The 25,900-nt window shown below is 38.1% G+C and overlaps 1 protein-coding gene across 3 annotated transcripts in view; it reads right to left on the bottom strand.

The window, feature by feature from the left end:
* phf14 (PHD finger protein 14) overlaps positions 1-25,900 on the bottom strand; it is a 126,391-nt gene that overhangs the window by 31,704 nt on the left and 68,787 nt on the right. Inside the window, exon 17 of one of the 3 annotated variants that reach the window (XM_041808436.1) lies at positions 18,752-25,145. The exons of the other annotated variants lie outside the window; for them this stretch is intronic. Coding sequence (XP_041664370.1) covers positions 25,139-25,145 — 7 coding nt within the window. The 3' untranslated portion in view covers positions 18,752-25,138. Of the gene's footprint in view, positions 1-18,751; positions 25,146-25,900 lie in introns of those variants that run through there. 3 annotated transcript variants of the gene reach the window in all.

The raw sequence follows: 25,900 nt of genomic DNA, 5'->3' as shown, positions 1-25,900 counted from the left end.
AACGTTTGTGGGTAATTTTATCAACCTGCTGTTTTCTTGTGAACCTCCTGCAGTTAAGTCCCCCCAAGAGTGACGTCCTTGTTTATAAAAGTGATTGTCTGAGCTTTTCTCCACAGGCAGCACTGCTTGTTCGTCTGCTTCCTACCTTTAATAAAATACTTTTTTTTTTTTTAAATTGAGAGATATAAACATGTTTGTTCCTCATCTTTGAAGACAGAAACTTGTATGAGGGTCTATAGGACCCTGAATGCAGAAATGATACTTATCCAGCCAGCATGTAGACTTAAAAGGAAGTCGCCTGTCATTAAACTAGTGAAGTGTCATTAAGATGATACTTGCTTCGTGCTAGAATTTGAACTTATACTTTTTAGAGACAATTTGAAATAAAGGCCTTCCTGCAATAAAAAGCCTCTTCATATAAAGGCCTGGTCTCCTCTGAAATGTAACTATAAAATCCTCTATTATTAACACTACTCAATGCCTCGGTCATAAATGAATCCTGAACAATCTAAAATGGCCATTTCTACTTTAAGACACATTTATTATTGTTTTGGTTTGCTTGTGTTTCTTCAAACCACTCACATAATCCCTCTTCCTTCAGTAATGGAGACGAATCGAGAGTGTTCAGGTCGATCTCCCCGCCTTTTAAAGCATTATCAGATTTTCATTGGAGAATGTGAATCTCTGTCATTGATTAGGACATAATTGGCTCTAATTGTGGAGTGTGTGTGTTTACTAGGCTGGGGTGAGTTTGTTGAAGGGCAGTCAACCTCATAAATGATTAAAAGAGTCTCCTGTCTTTGTGCTGCAGTCACAGGTCAATCTCTGCTTGCTCTGATCAACCTTTTAAACACTTTAGTGTAGTTTGTTGCGACTCTGTGTACTTTAATATGGAGTTGGGCCTGCTATTGCAGCTATAACAGCTTTAGCCAAAATAAAAAGCAAAATTCATTTGTGTTGACATGATGAACAAACATAACCACCAAGTTTAATAAAAAAAACAAAGACAAAAACCAAACACACCAAGACACTAGATTTGTGTGGTTAAAGTCATTAAGTTGACAAAATAACATTTTTTCCAAGATTTTAAAGTAAATCTGTTGACCAGTTAAATCATTATAAACATAGATTTTGCAGATGTTGTAAAGATCTACAAATACAATCTTCCTCCTGTCAATGAACTGTTCCAATAATAAATCCACTTTGTCTGCTTTCTTCTGTCTTTTCATGCTGTACTTAATGAAGAACATCATAAAATCACATCAAACACTCAGTCCAAGAAGCTGTCAGAGTGATTTGTGTGTTTGGATATCACTTAATCGTCTTTAACAGTGAAGCCAACTTTGTGTTGGATGTTTGAGCTGAAAGAAATTAGGCACTTTGATGGTTTTAGAGCTGCTGGATCAACAGAAGGACACAATATGGTGGACAGTGACTGGGTCTCGTTGTTTGATTGAAAATATCTGACAGGCTTAAGATGAGCCCCTTTTTTCATCCATTTCAAATTAATTTAGTAGCCAGACTCCTGCCAATGACAGTAAAAAGTTTTTAAATGGTTTTTAAGTTGTAGACATCCTGGTGCTGTTTCCTCTAAGTTATAGTTATCCAAGTTTATCAGATGCACATCACAAACCCTGAGGATACATCATCTGGCTCATACTTGGTGTGTGCATTGTAGCTATGCCATGGGACTGGGCATTGGTCTCCATGTAAATTTTCCTGCACTGTCTCTTGTGGCTTTACTGTAGCTCCAATAAAATAAGAGCTCACTATGGTAAAAAAAACATCTTGCAACCATACCATCAATACAAAAAAAAAAAACATACAAGATACCAAGAAAAAAAAAAAAAACCCGGCAAAAGCTTGTTCATATTTAAATCTTCTTTTATACCTTTTTCAGTTTTATCTGTTTCTTATATTTAATGCGTAATTACTGTACATTTAGAGCAAAGCTAACTGCAGTCAGAGTCCTTGCTGCTTAAGCATACTGCAATAAAGCTGATTCTGATTCTGAGGAGGCACTTCCAGTTGAGTGGCCTGGAAGCAGACCGTTTCATCTCTCCAATATATTGCACCTCCATCTGGACAACCCTCCAAAGACAGTGTTTGAGAAAGGCAGAACTTTTGAAAAAAAAAAAAAAAAAAAAACTTGGAGGGTGATTGGCCGAATGTTCTGTTTGTCGCATTTATCACAAGCCAATCAGAGCAACAACATATATGATGTAGGAGGAATGTTGAGCTGTGAAAAAATATCGATACGGCAATATATTGTGATACTTTGACATCCGATACAATATCGATACTTCAACTCTTAATATTGTTTTTTTTTTTAAGTAAAAACTCATATTTTAGCCAAGTTGTTACTAAAATACGACTTCCGCACCTCCACTTGGCTTACAAAATAACAACACCTGCACAATTCAAAGCAGACGTTTGGAAGCATTTAAGCTTCAAAGTTAAAACGGGGAGCACAAACAGCGAGTTAGAGAAAGGAAATGCTGTTTGCAAGCTCTGTCTTGCTGCCATGAAATATAGCGGGAACACCACCAACGTACTGTGTGATTTACATATACATCATCTCTATATTTTTCTTAGTTAACTGTGTAGAATATCGTAATATATCACAATATCATGATATCCAGATATATCGTGATACTATCGTATCGTGACCCAAGTATCGTGATGCGTATCGTATCGTGAGGTTCTTGCCAATACTCACCCTTAGAGGAATGTGCCACCACAGAGGAGTAAAACACATAACAGTTCTGATCAAACTGCTGCTTCAGCTGCATCCACCACTAATCTTTTCATCAGCTGCCATTGTTTACAGGCCTGCAGTTGCTTTACCCATACCATGCCTGTTGCTACTGTCTCTTCCTCCTTGAAATGATGCTGATTGGTCTGGTAATTCTCTGAATGGAACCAAGTAGCAATGCAAAATGGATCAGACATGGAATATAGACAGTCCAGATTCCATGTCTGATCCAGAGTACCTGCCCCCCCTTAAGGCATATGCACAGGCCTGATGCTCTCCCTTGATTCCAAAAACTGTCTGTACCTTTAACCCTCGTTTTCATGGACTCATCACATATCGAAGATCTTGAACTCTATCTGTCTTTGGGAAAAATGCTTTTAATGCTTTTGCCTGATCATCTTGAGTTGAGCTATAGGGTCAACTACAACCCAAACTTTTTATTAGTTTGACAGATTTTAAAACAAAATTAATGATCATTTGACTGAGTATACACATGTTTAACTGCTGAACGCTGCTGATTTGTTGAGTGATGCCAAGTTTGTTTGTTATGGTCAGTCATTTCTCAAACACATGGAGAGATTTTTGTATCTCAGTGGGAATGCACCTGTAATAAAAGGTAAAATAAAATAATAAAATGAACTAAACTGGGATCGCTGCCGTAACACAGGAATTAACTTTTAATTAACCAACATAACTAAATGTAGACACTGCTGAGACTCAGACCAGCCAAATGATAATAAACATAAAATTCTGGCAGGAGGCCTCCAACTAAAGCTGAAATAATTCTGATAATAAAGCTTGAAGTGTTTACATGTAAAGTTCAGTAAATTTACCAAAATCAGAGTAAATTTAATTGGCAGAGATAATTGGCTTCTTATGAGGTGGAGGAGTGTTAGCTAACAGCTGCTGCACATTAGCAGAGATATGCAGAGGCAGGTGGATCGCTCACACAGACACAGAGACAGAGCGGAGGATCTTGGATGGGCTGAGCAGGCATATCTGCCTGGGTAACGATGGGAATTTAAAGCGCCCTCCGGCCACCCAGTGAATAGAAGACAAATGACCAAAGAGTGTGTGCGCCGCTAATGAGCGCGCTCCTTTTGTTGCACACATACCGCCCAATTGATTTCACATGAATCTGCAGCTAAGAGGAGAAGGAAGGAGCAAACTCTTCAGTTTCTCTGCTGGAGACTTTTGAAGACCTTCCAGACTCACAGGAGGGCTCGTTTTATTCTGCAGCGCTGTGACGCCTTTACGCTCACTAATTACTCTACCTTAATGAATCCTTTGTAAGGTTTGCTGTGGATCTTTGAATTAAAGCACTGCTCACTGATGCAGGTACACTTTTCTGTGCATGTGTGTGTGATAATGTGGTCTTTAATCTTCATTTATCCATGCAAGGTGAGCTAAACTCTCTGCTTTAGTAAAACAAAAGTAGCTTTAAATTTAGACCAGCACGCACCTTCAAAGGGCTGATCAACAAAACCCAGAAAAAAAAAAACAAAACTAATTATTCATTTAAAAAAGTTTGAATTCGTTGAGAGGTCTGCTGATAGGATGTAATGGTGCACTATACGTGATGCAATATGGTGCAATGGGATATGATACGACAACATTCAATATGATATGATATGATGCAGTATTACACAATATGATAGGATCTGATATGATATGATGCAGTATACAATGATGCAGAGCAATGTGATATAATAAAATATTTGATACAACACAATATAGTGTAAAACAGTTTCACAATATGACGTGAAACAATTCTATATATAGTGCCTATAGAAAGTACTCAACTTGGATGTTTTACCCTTTTACTGATTTTATAAATCAATCACGATCAAAATTTTTTGGCTTTTTGACAAAAGAAAAATTACCAAAAAGAACCCTTTAGTGTCAAAGTGAAAACGGAGTTCTACAACATAATGTCAATTACTTGGGTTTGGTGGATGCCCGGAGAATGTCACTTGCCTGACTGCACTGTGCCTCTAAACTGTGAAGTTTGATGGAGGAGGGCTAATGGTATGGGGCTGCTTTTCAGGGTTTGGGCTAGACCCTTATCTCCAGTCAAGGCCAATCTTGATGCTTCAGCATACCGAGACATCTTGGACAATGCTATGCTTCCAACTTTGTGGCAACAGTTCAATTCCAACATGACTGTGCCCCAGTACACAAAGCAAGCTTTATAGACATGGTTTAATAGATTCCATCTAGAAGAACTTAATTAGCCTGCACAGAGCCCTGACCTCAACCCCATTATGTACAATCCATCATTTTTTTAATATGCGTTACATATGCAGTACTGGCACTTCTAAATTTTGCCCCTTGGCTTACCAGGACCTCTTTGAGCGTACCGGCACACCTGACAAGTTGCAGGTATGTTCTTCTGTCCTTTCCACAGAATGATTCACAATCTAGTTAAATGTGTTTCGAGGCACACGGTGCACATCCTGCTGTGATGACAACATCTCTGTATACAACATCCTGGTCAACTTACCAGTCACTGTTGGAGGAAAACTGGAAACCAAAATCACCTCCTCTGGACAGTCCAGCAGTGTTAATTTCGTGAACTAAAACTATGACTAAGAATGTTCGTTGACAGCCTTTTCCCATGACAAAAACTAGACTAAGATTAACAAAAAAAAGATCTGTGATGACTAAAACTGACGAAAAGTAAGTTTAGTTTTCGTCAAGATGACTAAAACTAGACTAAAATGTAATGTAGTTTTTGTCGGACTTCAAAATCTGTGATATTTCTCCACTGTGGGTAAATCTGTCAAAAAAAACAACGCAACTGTAGCTATTCTGCCTCTCAGCTGTAGAAAGCAGGGACCCCAGATTTGGCAGAGTGCAGAGAACACAGTACCATGATTTGGTACCAGATTTAGGCAAGAGAATAAATGCTTGGACTGAAAGTAAAGACTAAAATGTGAGGACTTTTTATGGACTAAAACTAGAATAAAATATTTTGAGTTTTCATCCACTCAAACTAGACTAAAACTAAACAGGGTAGATATGACTAAAATGTGACTAAAACTAAAATGTATTTCATTTAAAGACTAAAATTAAGACTAAAATTAAAAATAGCAGCCAAAATTAACACTGCAGTCCAGTACCAGAATGGATGCAGCATGCAAACATTACCACCTCTGCCGAGGAGCATGATGCTCCACTAACACCTGCTGATACTACCGCAGAGCAAGACATCAACAATATTCAATATTCAATAAAAATAAAATGAACATTAAAATAATGAACAGCCAGATTGTTGGCCAGAGGATCGTGGACTATTTTTACTCAAAGAACAACTGGCTTATTGGCAGAGACAAAAAGCCTTGATGCACAGAGGCAAAACAGTTCAGAAAGCAGAGGTTCAGATTGTCAGTGAGTCAAGGGGCTGTTTAATCTCTGCATTTGGTGCTGACAAGGAAAAAACTATTAAATTCACTGAAATTTTATATTATTTAAGATCATTTCAATTTTTTAGGTAGGCTAAATAATTTGTATTATATTTTTATGTTTTAATTTTACATTTCATATGTTTTTTAAAATTTATTTTAGGTCTCACTGCCAATATTAGGGAGAGCAGGACAATGGATGACACAGGAAATCATGAAGAGAAAGTCAGGAATACTAGAGTATGAATTATTAACAGTATTATGCTTATTTACCACAAAACAGTTTATTTTGAACTGAGTCTAATAAGGAAATAGCATCTTTCCCTTATTTTTTTGAAGGAGCGGTATTGTTTAACATTATGTGTTTCACAAACATGTAGAGACACAACGTGTAGATTATTTTCAAGTAATTTTCCATATCCATGTTGACTCTGATCAGCTGGCTGTTAATAAAAGTGCCAGTGTGAAATTTAATCCACAAGGATCTGACTTGGAAAGTGACTTTTTTTGTGATCTCTTTTCAGATAAAATAAATCTCCAAACATATATCATGTATTGTAGTTTAGCTAAAATACTACTGAAATATGGTTTTATTGTATATCAGCTAAATCAGATTTTGTGAACCCATAACAAGAGATTAAGGAGGGTACTGACACTCTGACACTGAGTAACTCCCAAAAAAATCCTAATTTATCAAACATATATTTAAAAAATCACTATCAACACATAATCCACATCAGTTTCAGCCATTGTTACTCTTATTAGTTATTAGGCCAATGAGGTTATAAGCCAATATTTTGTGCTTTTGTTAGATTCTGAATGAGGACATACACCTACATTACATCCATCGTTGTTCTCAGTGTCTGCACCGTGTGAGCCTCTGTGCTCCCAGCGCTGCCCTTACACACTTGCCAAACCAAGGTCCTTGATGTTATCAAACCAATTTGGCCCCGCTTTAATCATTGGGAAAATTGAGCAGTACCCCCCCCTCCCTTGTACTTTGGAAGCAGACAAAATCCAATCACTCATAAGAGAGCGTATTGATTGATGTAATCTTATTGGAGGTGAGGTGTTGGAGGGGACATGATTGATTGCTTTTGTCTGCTACATGTGTTGCACTTGGTTGGCCATTCTTGTTCACTTTCATCTGGTGTTTAATCTCTGTGTGAAGTTCTCAGACCCCCTCCCACCTCAGGGTGTCACCCCTGGACCCTGTCTTCACCAAGCGGTGCTGATGGCCAACAAATGGTGGCTGTTTGTTGTTTGATGTTGTCCACATCTTAAAAATTGCACGTTTCTGTCCAGATCTTATAAAGAAGAAAGAGCATCAAACCTTCAGTTATCCACAATATTTACTGAAATAACATCATAACTAAACCCAATAATACTGTTTAAAAGTCAGACAACATATTATAAAAATGAGTCATTTCTCTAAATGTCAGGCTTTTAGAGTCAGAAATGTGAGATGTAGAGAGAAAACCACTAAAGTAAAGAAATAAACTCATTTCCCGATGCAATTCTCTTCCTTGAGGACTTGATTTCAAAAGAAATTAAAATGTTTTTTTGCAGGTTTGAAAAGGTTTTTAATTCTTTTATTTTTTAATTGGAAGCTAATTATACACTTCTATTGTAAAGTTCAGTGTATGAGACGCTCTTTTCATCAAAAAAGTTGGTAACATCCTATTTATTCAACATCAGTATCTGTCAATATTGGCTCTGTAGGCAAACACTGGCGTTCTGCAAATAAAGTGGAATGATCAGATACCAGTAGCACATTCTTATCTGTTCTGTCCTACCAGTTTATTGGTGGCATCTTGTTCACCTAACAACATAATTAAAGAGGAGATTTTTCGCTGGCAGTGACATGATCAAACTCTGATCTGCATTTATGTCATAGCATTGAGGAGTAGACACAGACAGAGTGGGTTTTCACCCATTCACAAAAAAGCCAGGAGGACTTCAACAACAGACTGATCTTCCATTCCTCAGCAAGACCTTGTAAAAGCAGTTGCCACCCAGCTTCATCAGCACATGTCCAACCATGGGCTCTATGAACCCTCCAATCAGGATTTAGACACCATAGCACTGAGACCGCCCTCATCAAATCCCTAACGACCTCCTCAAAGCAGCAGATTCTGGGCACATCAGCCTACTCATCCTCCTTGACCTCTCTGCAGCCTTTGACCTGATCTCCCACACCATCCTCCTAAACCACCTATTAAGGGCTGCATAGACTAGTTGACTAGTTGACTTTACTGCTGGGTGATGACTCTTTTCGCTGGAAGTTGACTAGTCACTCATCACAAGATTAGGCCTTTACCATACCTAGCGTGTAGCTCTTTTTATTGATTTATCTAAGGTTTTTGACACTGTAGACCACCGTTCACTGATAAATGTGCTTTCATCACATTGGCATGTCAAATGCGTGCCTCAAGGTTGTCTTAGGACCTATTTCATTTGGGATTTATGTTAACAATCTGTATGATAACTTGGCAAATGCCTCTAATTATTTCAAGGAGATGACACTATTTTGTTTTTTTGTTGTGAATACATTTTGCAGGCCTTGGAGTTTTTAATCTGCTGAAAGTGTTTCTCAGTCTTGTCTGCAGAAACTTGACTTGGTGTTTAATGCTGATTAAACCAAACTCATGGTCAATAAAAGCTCAATACAAGCAAGTTACCAGGAAACATTCCATCAATTTTAACTGCACAAGGCTGACCTCCTGAGCTAGTCTCGAAACTATAAATATCTGTTTTCTTAGTGATTTGAGCAATACTTAGGTTTTTAGAGGGCATTCTATAGGTGGCCTTAGGTCTCAATGGTTTAAATAAAGGCTAAATTAGCATAAAAGGAAACAATAGACACCAAGAAGATGGCGGGTAAGGCATATAATGTGCCACTCTAGAAATCCAGTGACAGTGCATCAGGGTTTCTTTTTTGTGTAAATTCTCTGTTATATATATGCTATATTAAATTAACCTTTTGTTTGCACCCACACCAAAAATGTTTGTAAGCTGCCTGTTGTTAGGAGTATATGGATTATGATTTGAAATGTAAACATACTGTTGGTTATTTCAAACTATTCCCTTCTCCTGTACATTTATTCAAGATTTTATCAATGGCTAATCGGAGTTGAGTCGACTTTTACCACATAAAAGTCGACTTTAAAAATATTCAAGTCGTGCAACCCCTGCCGCCTATCCAACCACCCAGGCATTACTGGAACAGCTTTCCTGGTTTCAGAAAACAGTTTGCCACCATCGGCAAGTCCAGCCCTCTCTGAACCCCTGTAAACCAAGGCGTGCCTCAAGGCTCTGTCCTTGGACCACTTATTTTCATCATCTGCATGCTCCCTCTTGGTCAGATCATTTGAAACATGGTCTCAGTTTTCATTCCTATGCGATGACACACAGCTCTATCAACACACCACCTGCTCAGGTCTGCAAGAAACCGAACCTGGATATCAACAGACAAATTCAAACTGAACAGCAATGAAGAACAGCTCATGATGTGGCCCCCAGAACACTGCTCAGGAAGGTTGGAGATCTTGTGCTTAATGTGGACTGTAGTTCCATATGTCCATCCTCTGAAGTACAAAAACCTGGGTGCCATCCTGGAGTACACTCTCTCTTTTAAGTCCCACATCAAATCTGTGACCAAAACTGCCTTTTCCAGCTCAAGAACATCTACAGAGTCAGACCATCACTTACAGACTCTGCGGCCGAAACTGTCATTCTTCGGTTCATCATATCCCGTCTGGAGTACTGTAACACTCCACTGCCAGGGTTCTCACCCACACTAGGCCCTGGCAGCACATCACCCCTACCCTACTTAAATTTTTTTAATCAAAAATGGACAAAAACTCAATATCATGCATCTCTACTATTTATGATTCCAAACTCAAGAAGGCTCTGACTCAGTTAAGAGCAGATAAAGAATTGTATTGACACCAAACACTTGAAAACCATTAGGACAAATACTCCATGAGCCTTGGATTGGGCCACACCCAAGTATTGGTGAATGCAAATCGGTGTTAAAGTCTGGCAAGAAATCTGGTAAAATAAGCCAAATTCCTTTAAGAAGAGATCTTTAGAAAACCTCTGTTTACTCTCTCTCTTCTAATCAGATTACCAAAAATGATTCAAGAATCAGAAGCACAAACATGTCACACTAACAATGAGGCACAGGACATGTTCGGTTATTGATGCTCGCTCCCTCGAACCCCCAGTCATGGCTGCTTGTATCGACGGAGGGTTTGTAGCCTCAAAAACTTCTTTTCTCCCCGGCAGCCCAAGTGACTGAAACAAGGCAGTGAATTTATCACAGGTGGGCAATGCAATTATCTCGGGAGTGGCCACGTGACGGAAATCAATATGACACAAAGCACTCAGCCATTGACTCTCACCCATGACGGAGTGCAGAGCTGTCTGCACATAGAAAGGAGTGGATTATTGGACTCCTACTTTTTTTGATTTACTGCTGGGTCAGTGCAACATTAGAAAGAAGCCATTGTTTTACAAGAAGAAGGGAAGTAATGAATGGAGAGCTGAAGTCACGGCTTGTCAGAGTGTCTGCCTTTATGAGCTCATCTGGACGTTTAAGCTGGATGAAGGGAGAAGACGGGGACAGATCTCTGCAGCTCTGCTGAGAAAGGAGCTGAAGTTAGTTGTCTTTTCCAGCAGGGGGCCTCAGTGAACCACCAGGAGAGAGGTTTGTTTCAGCGGCAGGTCTGTGCCCTCACCTCGGCAGGACAAGGTTGAGTCCTGCAGAATCTGACCCGGCCAAAACCCTGGGCTGATAAAACACTACCTCTACCTACATCAACACTTTAACCACTAAGGCCGTTATTTTGATGTTTTTACTCTGCTGTGAAATAAATCTGATCATAAGAAATGTAAGGCTCTAGACTTTTCCAGAAAGTGGAAAACCACTATTGCCTTATTTGATCAAAATTACCGAACAGAGTTGTGAATATCAACAATAGTCACTTTGACCACATGCACGACGGACATGCCCTGCAAATAGGTGAGTGTTTTCTCAAGATTACTGCAAAATATTCATAAAATTTTCATTCACAGTACATACATTAAAGTGTACAAGTGTGTAAGAGGCCTGCAGGTTGAGCAAGCAATCCCAGAATGCTTTGTGAGTAGCTCAAAGCACAAACCAGGCAGGTCACTTTTTAAAAATTAGTAGACTTTAGACATTCTCTCTGTATTCTGATAGGACAGCTGAAATGAAACAGGAAATGTGGAGGAAAAACTTTCACCCAACAGTGACCAGAGGACTCTAGCCTACTCTATCAACTGCACTGAACTGGCAACCTCAGAAGGCCACTTTTAACAACTTTTCTCCATTATTATGTGAAAAAAAAGATAGTCTAACTAACAGATAGATAGATAGACTAACAAGAAAACTGAAGGATCAGCAGTAAAAAAATGTCCTCTCAAGATCTTTCAATTATGGGTAAGCCGGTTTACAACAAACATGTTTCGACAGCCAGTCTTCTTCTGCGTTGTAAAAAAAAGAACAGAACACCGTATACCTGAAATAAGGTGTTCTTCCAGTAACCCATAATTGAAAGATTTCTTGTAATTCTTTTTGGCCATGCACCTTAAGAAGTTTGATCGTTTGAGTGTGCTCCTAATTTGCCCTGTTTTGAAGCCTAGACTTAAACGAGCTAAAAATAGACCTTTGATGATAAAAACTCCTATTAAAAGTAAGTTTAGCTTTCATCAAGGTTATGAAACTTGACTCAAATGGACCGTCAGACATTAAAAATCTATTTTATTTCTCCACTGTGTATAAGGTATTTCAGTGTTTTCATCAATGAAAGGACTTACAGTGTAATAACATGAGCGTTTTGCAATTATATTATTTTACAGTTTGGCTGATTAAATTAGTTCAAAGAAAATAAACATTATGATCAAACTTAAAGACTAAAATCTAAGGGCTTTTATTGACTTAAACTGGATCGAACTGTTTTAGAGTTTTTGTTACCTAAAATTATAAAGGATTGAAACATGACTAAATTGAGGCTACAACTAAAAAAATTTTAACCTTATTAAATAAGACTACATGTAGAATAGCTTCCAAAATTTACACCGTCTTAAAACCTTTACCATGATGCAAAATTTCAGCAGAATTAAATACATTTTCCTTTTACTTGAGTAGATGTGAACACCAGCACCTTTACTTGTACTGAAGTAAGTCTTAACCAGAGTAACTGTACTTTTACTTGAGTACAAAAGTCCTGCACTTTTTCCAACTCTGCTCTGATATCTCTTTTATTCTGTCATATCTGTTGATCATGTCATTTTAAAAGACAGGCTGCACTGTATTGATCTGTCAGAACAGTCTATCTGTTGGTTTGATAACTATTTATCAAACAGGACTCAGTGTGTGTAGGCTAAGGGAATTACTTCTAAATGTCTTGATGCTGAAAATGGAGTACCTCAGTGCTCAGTCTTGGGACCGCTGCTATTTACACTGTATATCAACAGTATCGGGCATAATGTTCCCAATGCAAATCATCATTTATACTAGTATGTAGATGACACTGTTATTTATTGCTCTGCTCCTACACAGCATCAGGCTATCTGTTGCTTTCAGAAGCTTTTGATATTGTACAGGACACTTTGTGTGAGTTAAAATTGGTTCTAAGTCCTGACAAAACTAAACTCATGATGTTTTCAGACACAAAGAAAAAGGAGCTGAACCTTCCTTCTGTCACTACGTCTCAGGGTGATTTGATTGAGTCTGTCTTCTTTTAAATATCTTGTTTTCTTAACTGATGAATCGCTGTCTTTTAGGCTTCATATTGATCAAAGAAGTTAAAGCTGTGACTGGGTTTTTATTTCAGAAATAAGTGTTGTTTTTCTTTAGCTGCAAAGAAAAGGCTTGTTGCTGCCACTTTTATGCCTTTGATTGATTACGGTGATGTTCTGTGCATGCATGCATCTTCTCAATGCCTTAAATCTTTAGATATTGTGTACCACGGGGCTCTAATGTTTATAACAAATCTTAAATCCTTAGCTCATCATTGTACTCTGTATGATCGAGTTGGTCGGCCTTCTGTGACCACACATAGGCTTAATCACTGGCATATCCTTATTGTTAAGGCTTTACTTAATCTGCTTCCATCATACTTGTGTGATTTCATTCATGTCAAAAGTTCTGGAGGCTACAGTCTTCACTCTGTGACTCGGTCACAAAATTTACTTTAGCTCTCTGTTCCCAAAGTTTGTCTTGAAATGGGTAAAAGGACTTTCAGGTACGCTGTTCCGCCTGGAATCTGGTACAGGAGACATTATGTTTTGAGGAGCTGGTCTCTTTAAATCTTTTTAAAGGTAGATTGAAGGCATAAGAGGATGATGTATCATGTTGTAGATGTTTTGACTGATGATTTTCTGCTCTGTGACTCTGGATTTGTTTTTCTTTAATTGTAATTGCTTTATTTTTTATGTCTATGTCTTTGCCAACTGTGCCCCTGCCTGTCTTGGCCAGGACACTTGTAAATGAGATTTTTAATCTCAGTGAGGTTTTCCTGGTTAAATAAATTTAAATAATTACACAAGAGATACCAAATATCATGTGTGTCATTCTTTCAAAACCTAACAGAGACATAGATTACAAATTAGCCCTGGCTAGAAGTCTTTTCTACACCGGATCAGTTGCTCTGTAACTAAATGCAACAATACTTACATAATGTCTCTGACAAATTAACAGATAAATAATATCATAGTACACATTTTTGGCAAAATCAAAGTCATATTAAATGACTGGATTGATTTGATTGGCTACATATAGCCTGCAGTTCATGGATGATTCCTAAAACATCTATTATACTAACTTTGTTTCATTGTAAAATCAGCTGTGTAAACAGACTTTTTCAGATATCACTGTTTCCTAAGATACGCTATCCTTATCGTTCTTCTTCTGTAGGAATGATCTGCTGAAAAAAATGTGTAATAAAAAGTGAAGCTCCAAGGCGAAAATACCCCCTCTCATTAATTACAAAATAAAGCTGTTCTAAGTTGGCCAGTCCAAAGTTAAGGAAAACTGATTCTGCAAACCACCATCAGACTGTAAAAGTGAAAAGTTAATTTACAGAATGTGGCTAACATTAGCAGTGCTACAACTGCAGGCCTTCGATGCTCTTTGTAGCGTAACAGCCACAATCCTGTGCTGAATGTTGTCACTCAGTGCCTCGACATAGGGCTGGGCGATATATCGAGTATACTCGATGTATCCCAGCTTTTGCAACCCACGATGTATAAAATGACTATATCGCAAATATCCGAGTATAAATTATGTGGAAGTTTTGAGCCGTCAGCGTGCATTTCTCGCTGGAGTTTCACTTCTCCCATTGTCCCTGCACGCATCTCTCACAGAAGAGAGAGCTCACTCTCTCTCCTCCGCCCATCCAGAAAACTCCTCTGTACATGCGCATCAGCAGCGAGAAGCAAGGAAAGAGAAAGGTAAAGAGAGCAGCATGGCTAGTTAGTGGGGAGTTGGGTGACTTTAGAGACAGCAAGAAACAGCGCTGGATCTGCAGCGTTGAGCAGTCGTTCAACTTTGAAAAGGAAGAGGTCGAACTCATGTGGTATTTGTTAGAATACACCACAAGATGTCTCCGAGACAACGGTGGCAGTAACACATATCGCTAAAGACATTAGCCCAGTGTTGTTGAAAAGACACTTAACCCAGAATACGAGATTTGCCTGGGCGCGAGCATTTTGCTGAAGACTCCCTGCCAGAGTTGTACATTTTAGAAAGAAGACGGCCCAGCAGCGGACAAATGTGATCCACTTCTCTTCAACTACGGAGACTTATCTCAGCCTTACAGTTCAAAACACCAACAACAAGAAGTTAAAATGTTCCTGCCTCCAGATAAGCTTTTTCCACCATGATCACACAGGAGAGTTTATTGAATAAGGACTAAAGACGCTCTCATGTTATGAACTTGTCAGAAACTGGTCCAGCGTTCATCAGCACAGATAACGGACTAATATAATCACAGCTGTGAGCCTGAATGGTGGACTAGACTGCAGGGTTTTGGCCATTTACTGCATGCATGATTGTGAGTTCTGTGTAGGTTTGCTTCACCCTTAATGAGGGAAATAATCATTTTATGGTCATCAATAGTAAACACAACCCAGAAAACATTTCAGGACTTTCCATACACTGTAAAAGACTGAGTATTTCATGATTTATGTATTTTGATTTATAAGTAAACGATTGAATTGAAGTCCTCTTCAAAATAAAACTGCTAAATTTGACTTTATATTGATTTTTACTGTCTGCAAACAATTTTATTAAATATCCAATAGAACAGTCTATTTTTATCACCAAACTAGTGTCATTTGGGGCCGAATTAAATACAGCTGCTGAGAGGCCATTTCAAAATTTTGCGATATATATCGTGTATCGGGATATAGCAAAAATATATCTGGATATCAATTTTAGGCCATATCACCCAGCCCTACCTTGACATATATGAGTATAACCCGACACAGCCTCTGAAAAACTTTATCTCCATTTCATAAATCAAAAAAGTGCTAAACTTCACTACTCCTATGCGATACTATTAGTACTACCAATTCTCTGTTGTTTACATCTGGTTAAAGAGCATTGTGGCATTATGGCAGTCGTAATAAAGAACAGCTACAATGGCTCCTAGTGGTAAATGTATAAATGTATCATTACAGCTCCAGAGGTGTCCATAAGCTTTATTCCTTAAACAGAAGATCTGAACGATACACTAAACACAACAGACCAGGATTAACCTCTAATTTTGCGTCTACTACATCCCCAATGGTGGCTGAACTTAAATACTGGGCATAAATGGTAGGAAATATGAGGTTTGATTTAACTTGACATAACAATGCATGTTCTTTTGCTCATTTCTAATAGCAGAGCAATCTTTATCTGCATATTCATGATCCATTTATTCTCAAATTCTCGATAAAGTATTAAAAAAAAGATGCAAATATTACAAACATAGTCAGAATGACCACTGCAGCCATTTTTGTGGGTATTGATCTGGTGGTTTGGGCATTAAGAAAGACTATTTTGAGTTAATCAATATAAAATAGGGGCTCTATGGTTGATTTTCAGGGTTTTTATGAATTTATGATTGGGTTAGGGGGCAGCATGGCTCAGTGAAGAGATGATCAGACAGAAACCATTGAACAAGAAAGAAGAATCAGAGCGTGCCCACGCTGAGGCAGAATTGTTGGGATAAAGAGGAGAGAAGTTGAGGAGTAATAGATTTTAGCTGCTTGGCCACTCTTCCCACACAGCCCTGGTCCCAGCTCGGGTGTTTTCTGTTTTAATAGGGCGAAAAAAAAGGGTGAAGTCAGCAAAAACAAAATGCCGCCATTAAATCATCTCCCCGGATCTGGTGTCAGAGCAGTAATGGGAAACGCACTCATCATCGGAAAGGTTACTGCCTTCCAGAACCTCCCCTGCTAGCTCTTCTCTCTCTTTATCCCTCGTACCCTCCCTCCCCCCTTTCTGCGCGTCCTCCTCCCTCCGACTCATCCCCAAACCAGAACAGAAAGCAGCTATAGCAGAGCTCATCTCTGGTTTGCAAGCTGCTGCCTGGTCTCCAAGGACCCCGGGGGTCGAGGATGAGGGATTGGGGCGGCTACAGTTCTCCACGGTGGGTTGGTTCCATTTCGAAGAGATGCTCAAACCAAAAATGTCTCTTTCTGCTTTCTCTCACTGTCGTTTAAATAAAAGAGGTGGCTCATACACCTGCAGATAGAGACACTGTTGTTTTCTGTTTCATGTCAACTTTGACACAATTTTGTGAAACCGCTGAAACTTATTCCAACAGTACTTTGAATTCAGGCAGAGATTTTGGCACTCATCTGAGGAGTTTTGTCAACTGTCATTAAGAAATAATGACAAACAATATACAAAGCATGTGAACAAACATCTTAATCCACTGATGGATCCATAAAAGCTCCAGAAAAATTCTGTGAGAGTGGAACAAATGCAGAGATTAGAAATTCCTCTGCCTTAGCTGACCATACTTTCCATTTCCTCCTATGTCTCCCTTTTTCACTCTTTGTAATAAATGTGGTAAAATCAATTGATGATCAATATTTAGCTCAAACTTACAAACTACACCCTGATTCAGTTTCCATAATTTCTGGTACACAAACAAGCAGGAAATGTGTAAAAGGATTAGAAACTGGTGATACAAATAGTATGGAAATCCAACTGCCATCTAGTGTTTAGTTGGAGAACTGCAGAGCTATGTTGACATAATAATACATGAGTATGTATTCTAGCCTTCTGTAAGGCATCTGTGATTTCTGCTTTAAGTATAAATTTGCCAGCCTTAACAATTACTGAGTTAGGTTGTCAGATTAACAGGGTTGGAAAGTAACTAATAACATTTACTCAAATTAGTGTAATTGAGTAGTTTTTTTTTATTATGTATGTATTTTTTAGTACAATTTGAAATCAGTACTTTGACTTCTACTTAATTAAGTTTTAGACAGAGTGACAGTACTTTTACAACAGTACAACAGTCTTGTACTTTTTCCACCTCTATTGACTACATAGTAGAAAATAGAGAGAGAATGATTCCACATAACGCCCCAAAACAGCATAAACCTGAGTGTTTATATCTCAGGGTTTAACATCTCAAAGTTGATTTTAACCCCCAAAGAGTAATTTTAACTCCATTCTTAATGAAATGGTCTTCACTGCTGGACTTCTTTGACTGTACTGATCCACCAGTGTTCGTTCAACTCTGTAAAGAGTCATTTGATCTATTGCTTTGATGTGGGACACATATGCACCATGAGTGAAGTTATCTCTTGAGTTAAGAGTTCCTGTTTGTGACTTTAGGTGCTCCCCAAAGTTGCATAGTGTGGATCTCTAAAAAGTGCTTAAATTCCCATCACTCCGCGCAAAGCTGGATGGACGTAAATGAAGCAATGCTTTTGTTTACAGGCTGAATACTATAGGTCAGCTGACAAGGTGGTTTTTAATGCATGCTGGTAGGAAATGCATCTACACCACCTCCAAGACCACCTCTGTGTGCAGTCTGAGGAATCAGATATCAAACCGTTTTCAGTACTCTCTGAAGCACACCTACACAAAGCATTCAGGATTATCACTTGGTATACGAATGCCCAAATCAAACATAAAATCACTGTCAATGCATTGTCTAAACAGGGTGTTTGGATAGTGAAAGCATTTTTGACTGTGTTTGCATTTGAGCCCAACATCAAAGACAATTAAAATATAGATAAAGTAACATTAACCTCTGTCTGCTGGAGTTTTCAAAAGAAACTGTATAACTCATACAAAGTGAGCACAGAAACTGTAAGCTTTGGTCATGTCCTAAGTGATTCCACCATGAGTTTTTATTCAGTTGTCCAGTGAAGGGTTTTAGCTCTAAAGCCTCAGACATCTAAAGTCTTTAACAGATGTAAGAACTCAGATTTTGATGTATTTAGGCAGTGTAATACTGAGCATGAGTATGAGAATCCAGCAGTTCTGTTTTATCCTCTGCTTTATGTGGGCCGAGAAGAAACACTTCACAGAGGCGCCCCCTCCCAACAAGAAGGCCACTTCCCAGGTGATAAATCACAGATGACAGAGGGCATTACACGCACAAACGGACCGCCGCTGCCGCACCTTTAGAACAATTAATTAGCTGGCTGACACTCATTTATCACTGCGGCAATAAGGTGAAAAAGTCAAGAGTTTATTAAAGCTCCGCTTAATTTCCAGGAGCTGTAGGCCAGAGGCTGAGACACTTCACAAACAGCAGCGACGTTCACATTCTTACTTCATACACAATCACAATAATACAATACACAATTAATCAGAAATACTCCCTTAACAACACATCTGTAAACAAATGTTTGGCAATTCAAATAAAGAGTGATAAATTAAGAGTTCAACTCTGGTCACAGCACATGTTTATGATATATAATCAAGTATGTAAGCACAAAGAAACACTTATACACTGCAAAAGCTCATATATTAGAGAGTGTATCTGTCTGATCTGTGGCCATAAATAACCATTAGGCTGATTCTAAGCCACAGTCACCTCACAAGGAGAGATGCAAACCTTTCAATATCAGGTGATCCAACTACATTTGGAAGTCTGGATGTCAGGATTTGATTCAGAATTGATTTTTAATTCAGACTGATTCCTGATTTACAAACATTTCCTATTTTCACAAAGAGAAGCTTGTTTGTCCTTCTACTCCGGTCTGCTGTGCACTACAAAGCTATAAATTATGATTTGACTTTCAACCAATCGTTGTTAGTATAGCGCCAGTTCATAACCAAAGTAATCTCAAGACACTTTTCAAAGAGAGCAGGTTTAGACTGACTTGTATTAAACATTAAAAACAATGTAATGTAAAACAAAGATAACATTTATCTGTGCTTAAATTACAAAAAATATTTTTTAGGATTTAGGGCTGTCAAAAGATTCAAATTTGAATTGTGACAGACCACAGAAATTCTGAGATTAGTTGCAATTAATCGCACCCCTTTTTATCACATTTTAAAATTCCACTTATTTGCATTTCGCAAATGTTTTTTGTGTCATTTTTGATTTTCCTACTGTCTTAAACTAGGGGTAGTTGACTTCTTGCTTTGATACAGACCTACTTTTATGGGTAGATTTAAGATTTTAACATGAACTTAACCCTGGAAAAATAACTTGTTATGGATTAAAAATGAAATAAGAGAACATTAAAAAGGTTCACATGATGTTGACTTTTCCACTGAGCTGTCTGTAAATAATTTAAAGTCAAATGAGTGGTTAAGGAGCAGTGGTGGACTTATTTTCCATCACTGTGGCGAGGCTGACATGTCTTGACCAAAGTGTACTGAAAGAGACATTCAAGCATGCGATTAAAAAAAAAGTGCAATAATTGTAGACCTTGATTAATCGCTAATAACTAGATTAATCCTGACAGCCCTTGTAGGAATATATGTGTGGGCTTAAGCAAGAAACGCATTTAACACAAACTTGGCAGTTAAAAATGATGTGACTATAAATCTTAAGCACCTGCTGACAAAGCTGCTGGGGAGCAGGTGTTATGTTCAAACAAGCGACCGTGTTAACCAGTGACTTTTAACTGAAATATTGGTGACTCCTGTTGTAACAACATATGTTAAAATATACACAGCAGGTATTTCATGACAACTAAACAAAGACGATGGGTAAGTTTTCACCATCTGTTGTTATGACAACCAAAGATGCACTCGACGTACATTCACCAGTTAGTATGGTCACTTATCAAAACATAACATCGATCTTTGACATGAAACAGATGATAGAGGCTGCTATTATTATTGTACATGTTGATCAGCAGTTATTTGCTGTTGTTCTGCTTATTTTAACATGTGGATGTGAACTCGGGCTTGTGACTCTTTAGCACACTTAGCATATACGTTTGGTCAGGCTTCCTCCAACTGGGGGTATCATAGGATTAACGGTGCATCTGAACACTTCTCTTCTGGTAAAACGGGACGGGCTGAGTAACATTACTGACACTGAGAGCTAGCATTGCTAATGCTAACAGCTTATGAGCCACACACCTCCTGCTGAATCTGTGCAATAGGGAAGGTGAAGACGGTGCTTAGAGAAAATGTACTAAAGATGAAATAAAGTATATTAGAAATTATTTTTTTTTATGTTTGAATTGATGCAGAAAGATAGGAACTACATTTTTGATTCTGATATGATTTTTTTCCCCTAGCGCCTCTACCTATTATCAAAGTTGATAGATATAAAAACAATTATCTTCACTACAGGTACCTGGAGCTCAGATGTTACCACAATGCAGTGCTACTGGATAAAAACTTCCACCAAACACTTTTTGATTCCTATGCCACTGCAAAATCAATATGGATGTAAAAGCACTAATGATGGCCAAGCTTCATTACAGTGTTGTTGCAGAAATGCACTGCAAAACAGTATTGTTAATGACATTATATTTAGGGCAATGAGAAGAAATACGACTGATTCAATCACTAAGATTTGAGTTTCTGCAGTGCACGTTTGGCCTCTTCGATAAATACTGTACACATGGTCACACTACACAGCTACCGGGCATTCAAAATCTACAAGAACACATCACTTATTGTCAGTTTGAATTACTGTACAGAGTAAATAAAGAGCCATGCACTGTAAATCTGACACGCAGTCTTGGGGCGGACAGACTATGAGTGACGGGGTCAGGAGTCAACAGAGACAAACCCATTGTGGATTTGTATGTGGACACTGGAAAAGCAGTGAGCGGCCCCGGTTTGACTGCTCCCCGAAGCATGCATACGGAGCCTGGACGGGCAGAAGAGTGACACACAAGGGCACAATGTGACACTTTCTTTTATTTTGACAGCACTGACTCCGTCCCAGTGGAGACGAGGAGACAAAGCTGGGACTCTTTCTGTCAGTTTGACTGTCACTGAGAAATATGAAGACGAGAGGAAGACTTCTGAATGCCCTAACAGCGCTAAAGACTAATATCTAAGCGGTATTACTGCTAACTACACTATTTTGTTTCTATTACTGATGCTGTATGGGAGCATTACTTCACTGCTACGCCACACACAGTTGGCTTTTGTACACATGACACCAACTCCTCCTTATTTTACCTTGAAGACATGACATAACACTCAAGTCAAAATTTAAGTGCTTCAGCAAAGGATTCACTCAGGAATGATGAGGCTGACTGCGATCTATAACGCTGAGCATCTGTTAAGTCATACATGGAGGTCATCAAAAGTGCAAAAACATCCACCTTGTACCCACAAAAATAAAACATTTCAAACTAAAATTGGTCTAGTACATGTAAGATTAAGTTACACTGCAAAACCTACAATATAAGCAAGTGTTTTTGTCCCATTTGAGCCACATTTAATTAAAGTCAGAATAAAGATATTATCTCAAGATACAAAATACACTAATATGGTCTGCATTGTTTGTAATGAGTATAATTTGTGCCAGTACCAAGCTTTTTTACTTATCAAGGGCCTTTAAGGAAGGCCTTTTTTATTTAGATAGCATAATCACTCAAGTAAGTTTATCACCTTTAGTGCCATAATGCAGAGACTACCTTTGTGAAAGTTAGATGTCAAGAACATTTGGACTGATTAGATTTATGTCAATGGTTGATGTCTTTGGGCCTCTTGCTTATTTCTTTCTTAACTGTGATTTCGACATCTCAAGAAGGCTTAAAGAGATTTCCTACAAACTTTGCACAAGAACCACTCTGACTCAAGGAAAACCTGATTATATTTTGGAGTTCAAAGGTCCCAGGTGAGTGCAGGTGAGCCCCTTGCTGTTGAACATGATATCCAAAGAACCTGTTAAGGGATTTTTCTTTTTAAATTTTGCATGAATTTCATCTTTGACCTAAGGATGAACAGATTTGACTTTGCTTCATGTGCAATATCCCAAAAGTGCTCTGAGGGGTTTCCTTCAAACTTTGCACCAACATCAATTCTGACTCAAAAATATACTGATTAGATTTTGAAGGTCATGGGTCAAAAGACAAGGTCATTAGTCTTCATCTTTATAACTTGATTTGAAACACTGTCTAATGAGTGCTTTGTAGCAGGGCTGCATGATTCTGGCCAAAATGATAACCACGTTTAATTTGATCAATATTGCACTAGCTGCTTCACTGATAGGATACACATTGTTGAACTGAAAAGTACCACACAGCCACCAACGGCTCTCTTCTTGGCCTTCCGCAAATCTTTGACTGTCCTGTAATTGCAGGGCAATTAAGTGCAAAGAAGTAGTTCAAGTTCACATATTACAATTATTGCAGGACTATTTTTTTGGTTTATATCAAGATATAAAGTATATACAAGATGTTTATCTGGGCTTGCTTGCTTATTTAGTCTTAAAACAAGTAAATGTGATATTTTTACCAGAAATTAAAGAAATACACTTGCTTACATTTGAGTTTTGCAGTGTAAGTATCTGGAGGCATAAAGAGGAATTATTCAACATAAAAAAAAAAACAGTTTGGCAATTTTCTGCTTCATCATATTGCTCTACTTTGACACTCTGAGTAACAAAACCAATGAGCAAAGAGGTTTCAGTTACTCTAAGCAGCTGTAAAAAAACATATTACAATTAAAACAATCTCAAAGTTTTCATAACAAAAGGTGCACTTCAGCATCTAGAAAGCTGCTTCTCCTTAACAAAGGTCTTCAGTTGTCTTCATGTTTAAAAATTGCCAGTCTAATTTATTTATTTCCCTGACTGGATTTATACTCACATCACACAACAAGAACTCAAATCTTGTCAAGCTTTATGTAATTATCATCTATGGATTTCACTTCATCTAAGCCATGTTTACTCCATAAGGCCAGATAATCATCTTGTTTCAAGATGCAAAAAGCAAAAAAAAAAAAAAAAAGCTATATAAATTGTTTGTAATAAGTTGAACATGTGCAACTGGACAAGAAAACACAATCAAGTGTCTTAAAAATGAGTTCTACAAACTAAGATCTCATTTAAAACACCCTAGAAGTAAAATTTGCTCCATTTGTGGATTTTTAATTAATATATTACAAGGCCTAATTTTTTTGCTTTTTACACCTTAAAATAAAATGACTATCTGGACCTTTCTGGTAAGTAAGGCTTTAATGGAGTGTAAATAGTTTCAAGATTTGAGTTTTGCTGTGAAGTGTCCTGGTTTTGGTTTGACTCATGTTCAAATAAAACATGAGAAACCATTTCTTTTAATTCCCCCCAAAAAACATTTATCCTTTGACATTTCTGATCATTTGTGTGCATGTGTTTCTAATTCTCACAATTTCAGTGAGTATTTTCTGTACCAACAAAGACTCGTCAGAAATGCTGATCCAGTGTTTACATGCCAAAGTACACTGGTCTCCAGAAGCATACGCAGGATTCTCAAAACCAGGGTAAATGTCCTATTATGTCTATTTTTTAACCAAGGCCCGGTTGTTCAAAAGTAATCTAAAAGGATTAAAGACACTGGATAAGATTAAATGTTGAAATTGGGTTTTTTAGAAGCATAAAAAACATGCCATAGCTGGATAGGATCTGGAATCCAATTCAATTTCTCTCCAAGTACAAGTACCGCTTCTTTGAGCAGTTATATGCAAGGTCAAGCAGACACACCCTACAATACAACTTACGTTTAGAGGCTACTAGTGGTGGGAGGCTGTACTGCTGCTAAGATAAGAAAAAAAATTGAGCTAACAAATTTGTCAATTTTGTGCATGGACCAGATTGATCCTGTCAAATTTTTCTTGAAAAGCCAAAACAAAATCCAGCTCACTTTTATCTGTTTGACAACCTTTTGAACAACCAGGTCCAGTTTTACATCTGTCAACCCAACAAGGATACTTTTACTCATGTAAACACAGTGACCTTCTGACTTTGCATTTGTAAAATTAATAAATCACTTTAACAAAGTAAAAACCCCATTTGATGGGATCTTCTAAGAAAAAACAACTCAGTGCTTTGAACATCATATGTGGAACAGCTGCATCCATCAGTCGGCTCCATGTTAAGCTCTATTTTTTATTTTTGTTTCAAGTATTGCTTCAAAGATTTTGCTTTATTTTAGAACGGATATGTGCATACATGCATGGTCATACCCTGCAGATTCAGACGACTGCATGGATGCAGCTGGAGCCACAGAAAGAATTAAACGTGGTACTCGAAGTGTGTAAAAGCAGCAAAGAGTCCAGACTTAGTCCAAAGATATTGGTTCCATAAACACATAGTGGCTTCATGTTTTGGATTTATAGTCCATCTTAATTATTCGTTGGACAGTTGTTGGTCCGGTTTGGGTTGGGGCAGTCGCGGGGCAGTGTGACGGTCTCGTTCTCCAGCCTGACTTCTTCATACGCCTCAATCTGCCTCTCTCTGTCTCTCTAAGCCAACCGGTCATCTGTCCCGAGTTTTTATTGGAGGTGAGGTGGCTGCCCCGGCTCTCACAACCTGTGCAATGCAAAGATAGAAAGAGTCAGGGCAGCACACCTCACCCCCACGACCAGAAACCCTTTAAAAACTTTAACACTGGCCTAAAGGCTCCAGAAACATAACACAAACAAAAGTATGGAGCTTCTTTTTACATCTGCTTCTATGAACCTGCTCTTGCCATGGTGAATCACATCACTTTAAAAGAGCTCACTGCTTTATCGTCAACTTTTAAAGTAGGAAAAATACTTCAATAAAGGCCTGCATTACACAATAGCTGACTGTGACAAATGAGAGTGCACAGAAAATACAGAAAGATACAATTATTTGGATGAACAATGAATGATGGTTGTTAAAATGAGCTGATGAATTGATTTTAAAATAATGAGCATTCTGACAGCATTTGCTTCATCAGTACAACATCAGGGTTACTTTACACAGTCACTCTGATGCTATGCCTTTCACTATGAATACAATTAGAAAATAAATGCTTCAACTCTGCTGCTTTTTCTTCCATTGTTTAGGGATAAATTGTTTGCTGCTGAATTATACCATGCAGTTTCAAAATCTTTATTTTATCGTTGACTAAACTGCTCATTACTTTTGTATTTAATTCATTGTATGCACAAAAGCAGTCACTGCAAAAAGGGATGATTATCAACATTAGCGGCGGATAACAATCTGCTGACTGAATGTTAAAGATTAAGCAGAATTATTTCTGATGGATTGTCAGAACAGAGAAAAACTATACAAGTGACCATTGTTTATCTCATCAT

The sequence above is a fragment of the Cheilinus undulatus genome, linkage group 16 (assembly GCF_018320785.1).
Source record: "Cheilinus undulatus linkage group 16, ASM1832078v1, whole genome shotgun sequence".
Taxonomy (NCBI): domain Eukaryota; kingdom Metazoa; phylum Chordata; class Actinopteri; order Labriformes; family Labridae; genus Cheilinus; species Cheilinus undulatus.
The sequence above is the reverse complement of the archived record's forward strand: the minus strand, read 5'-3'. Positions and strand labels throughout refer to the sequence as shown.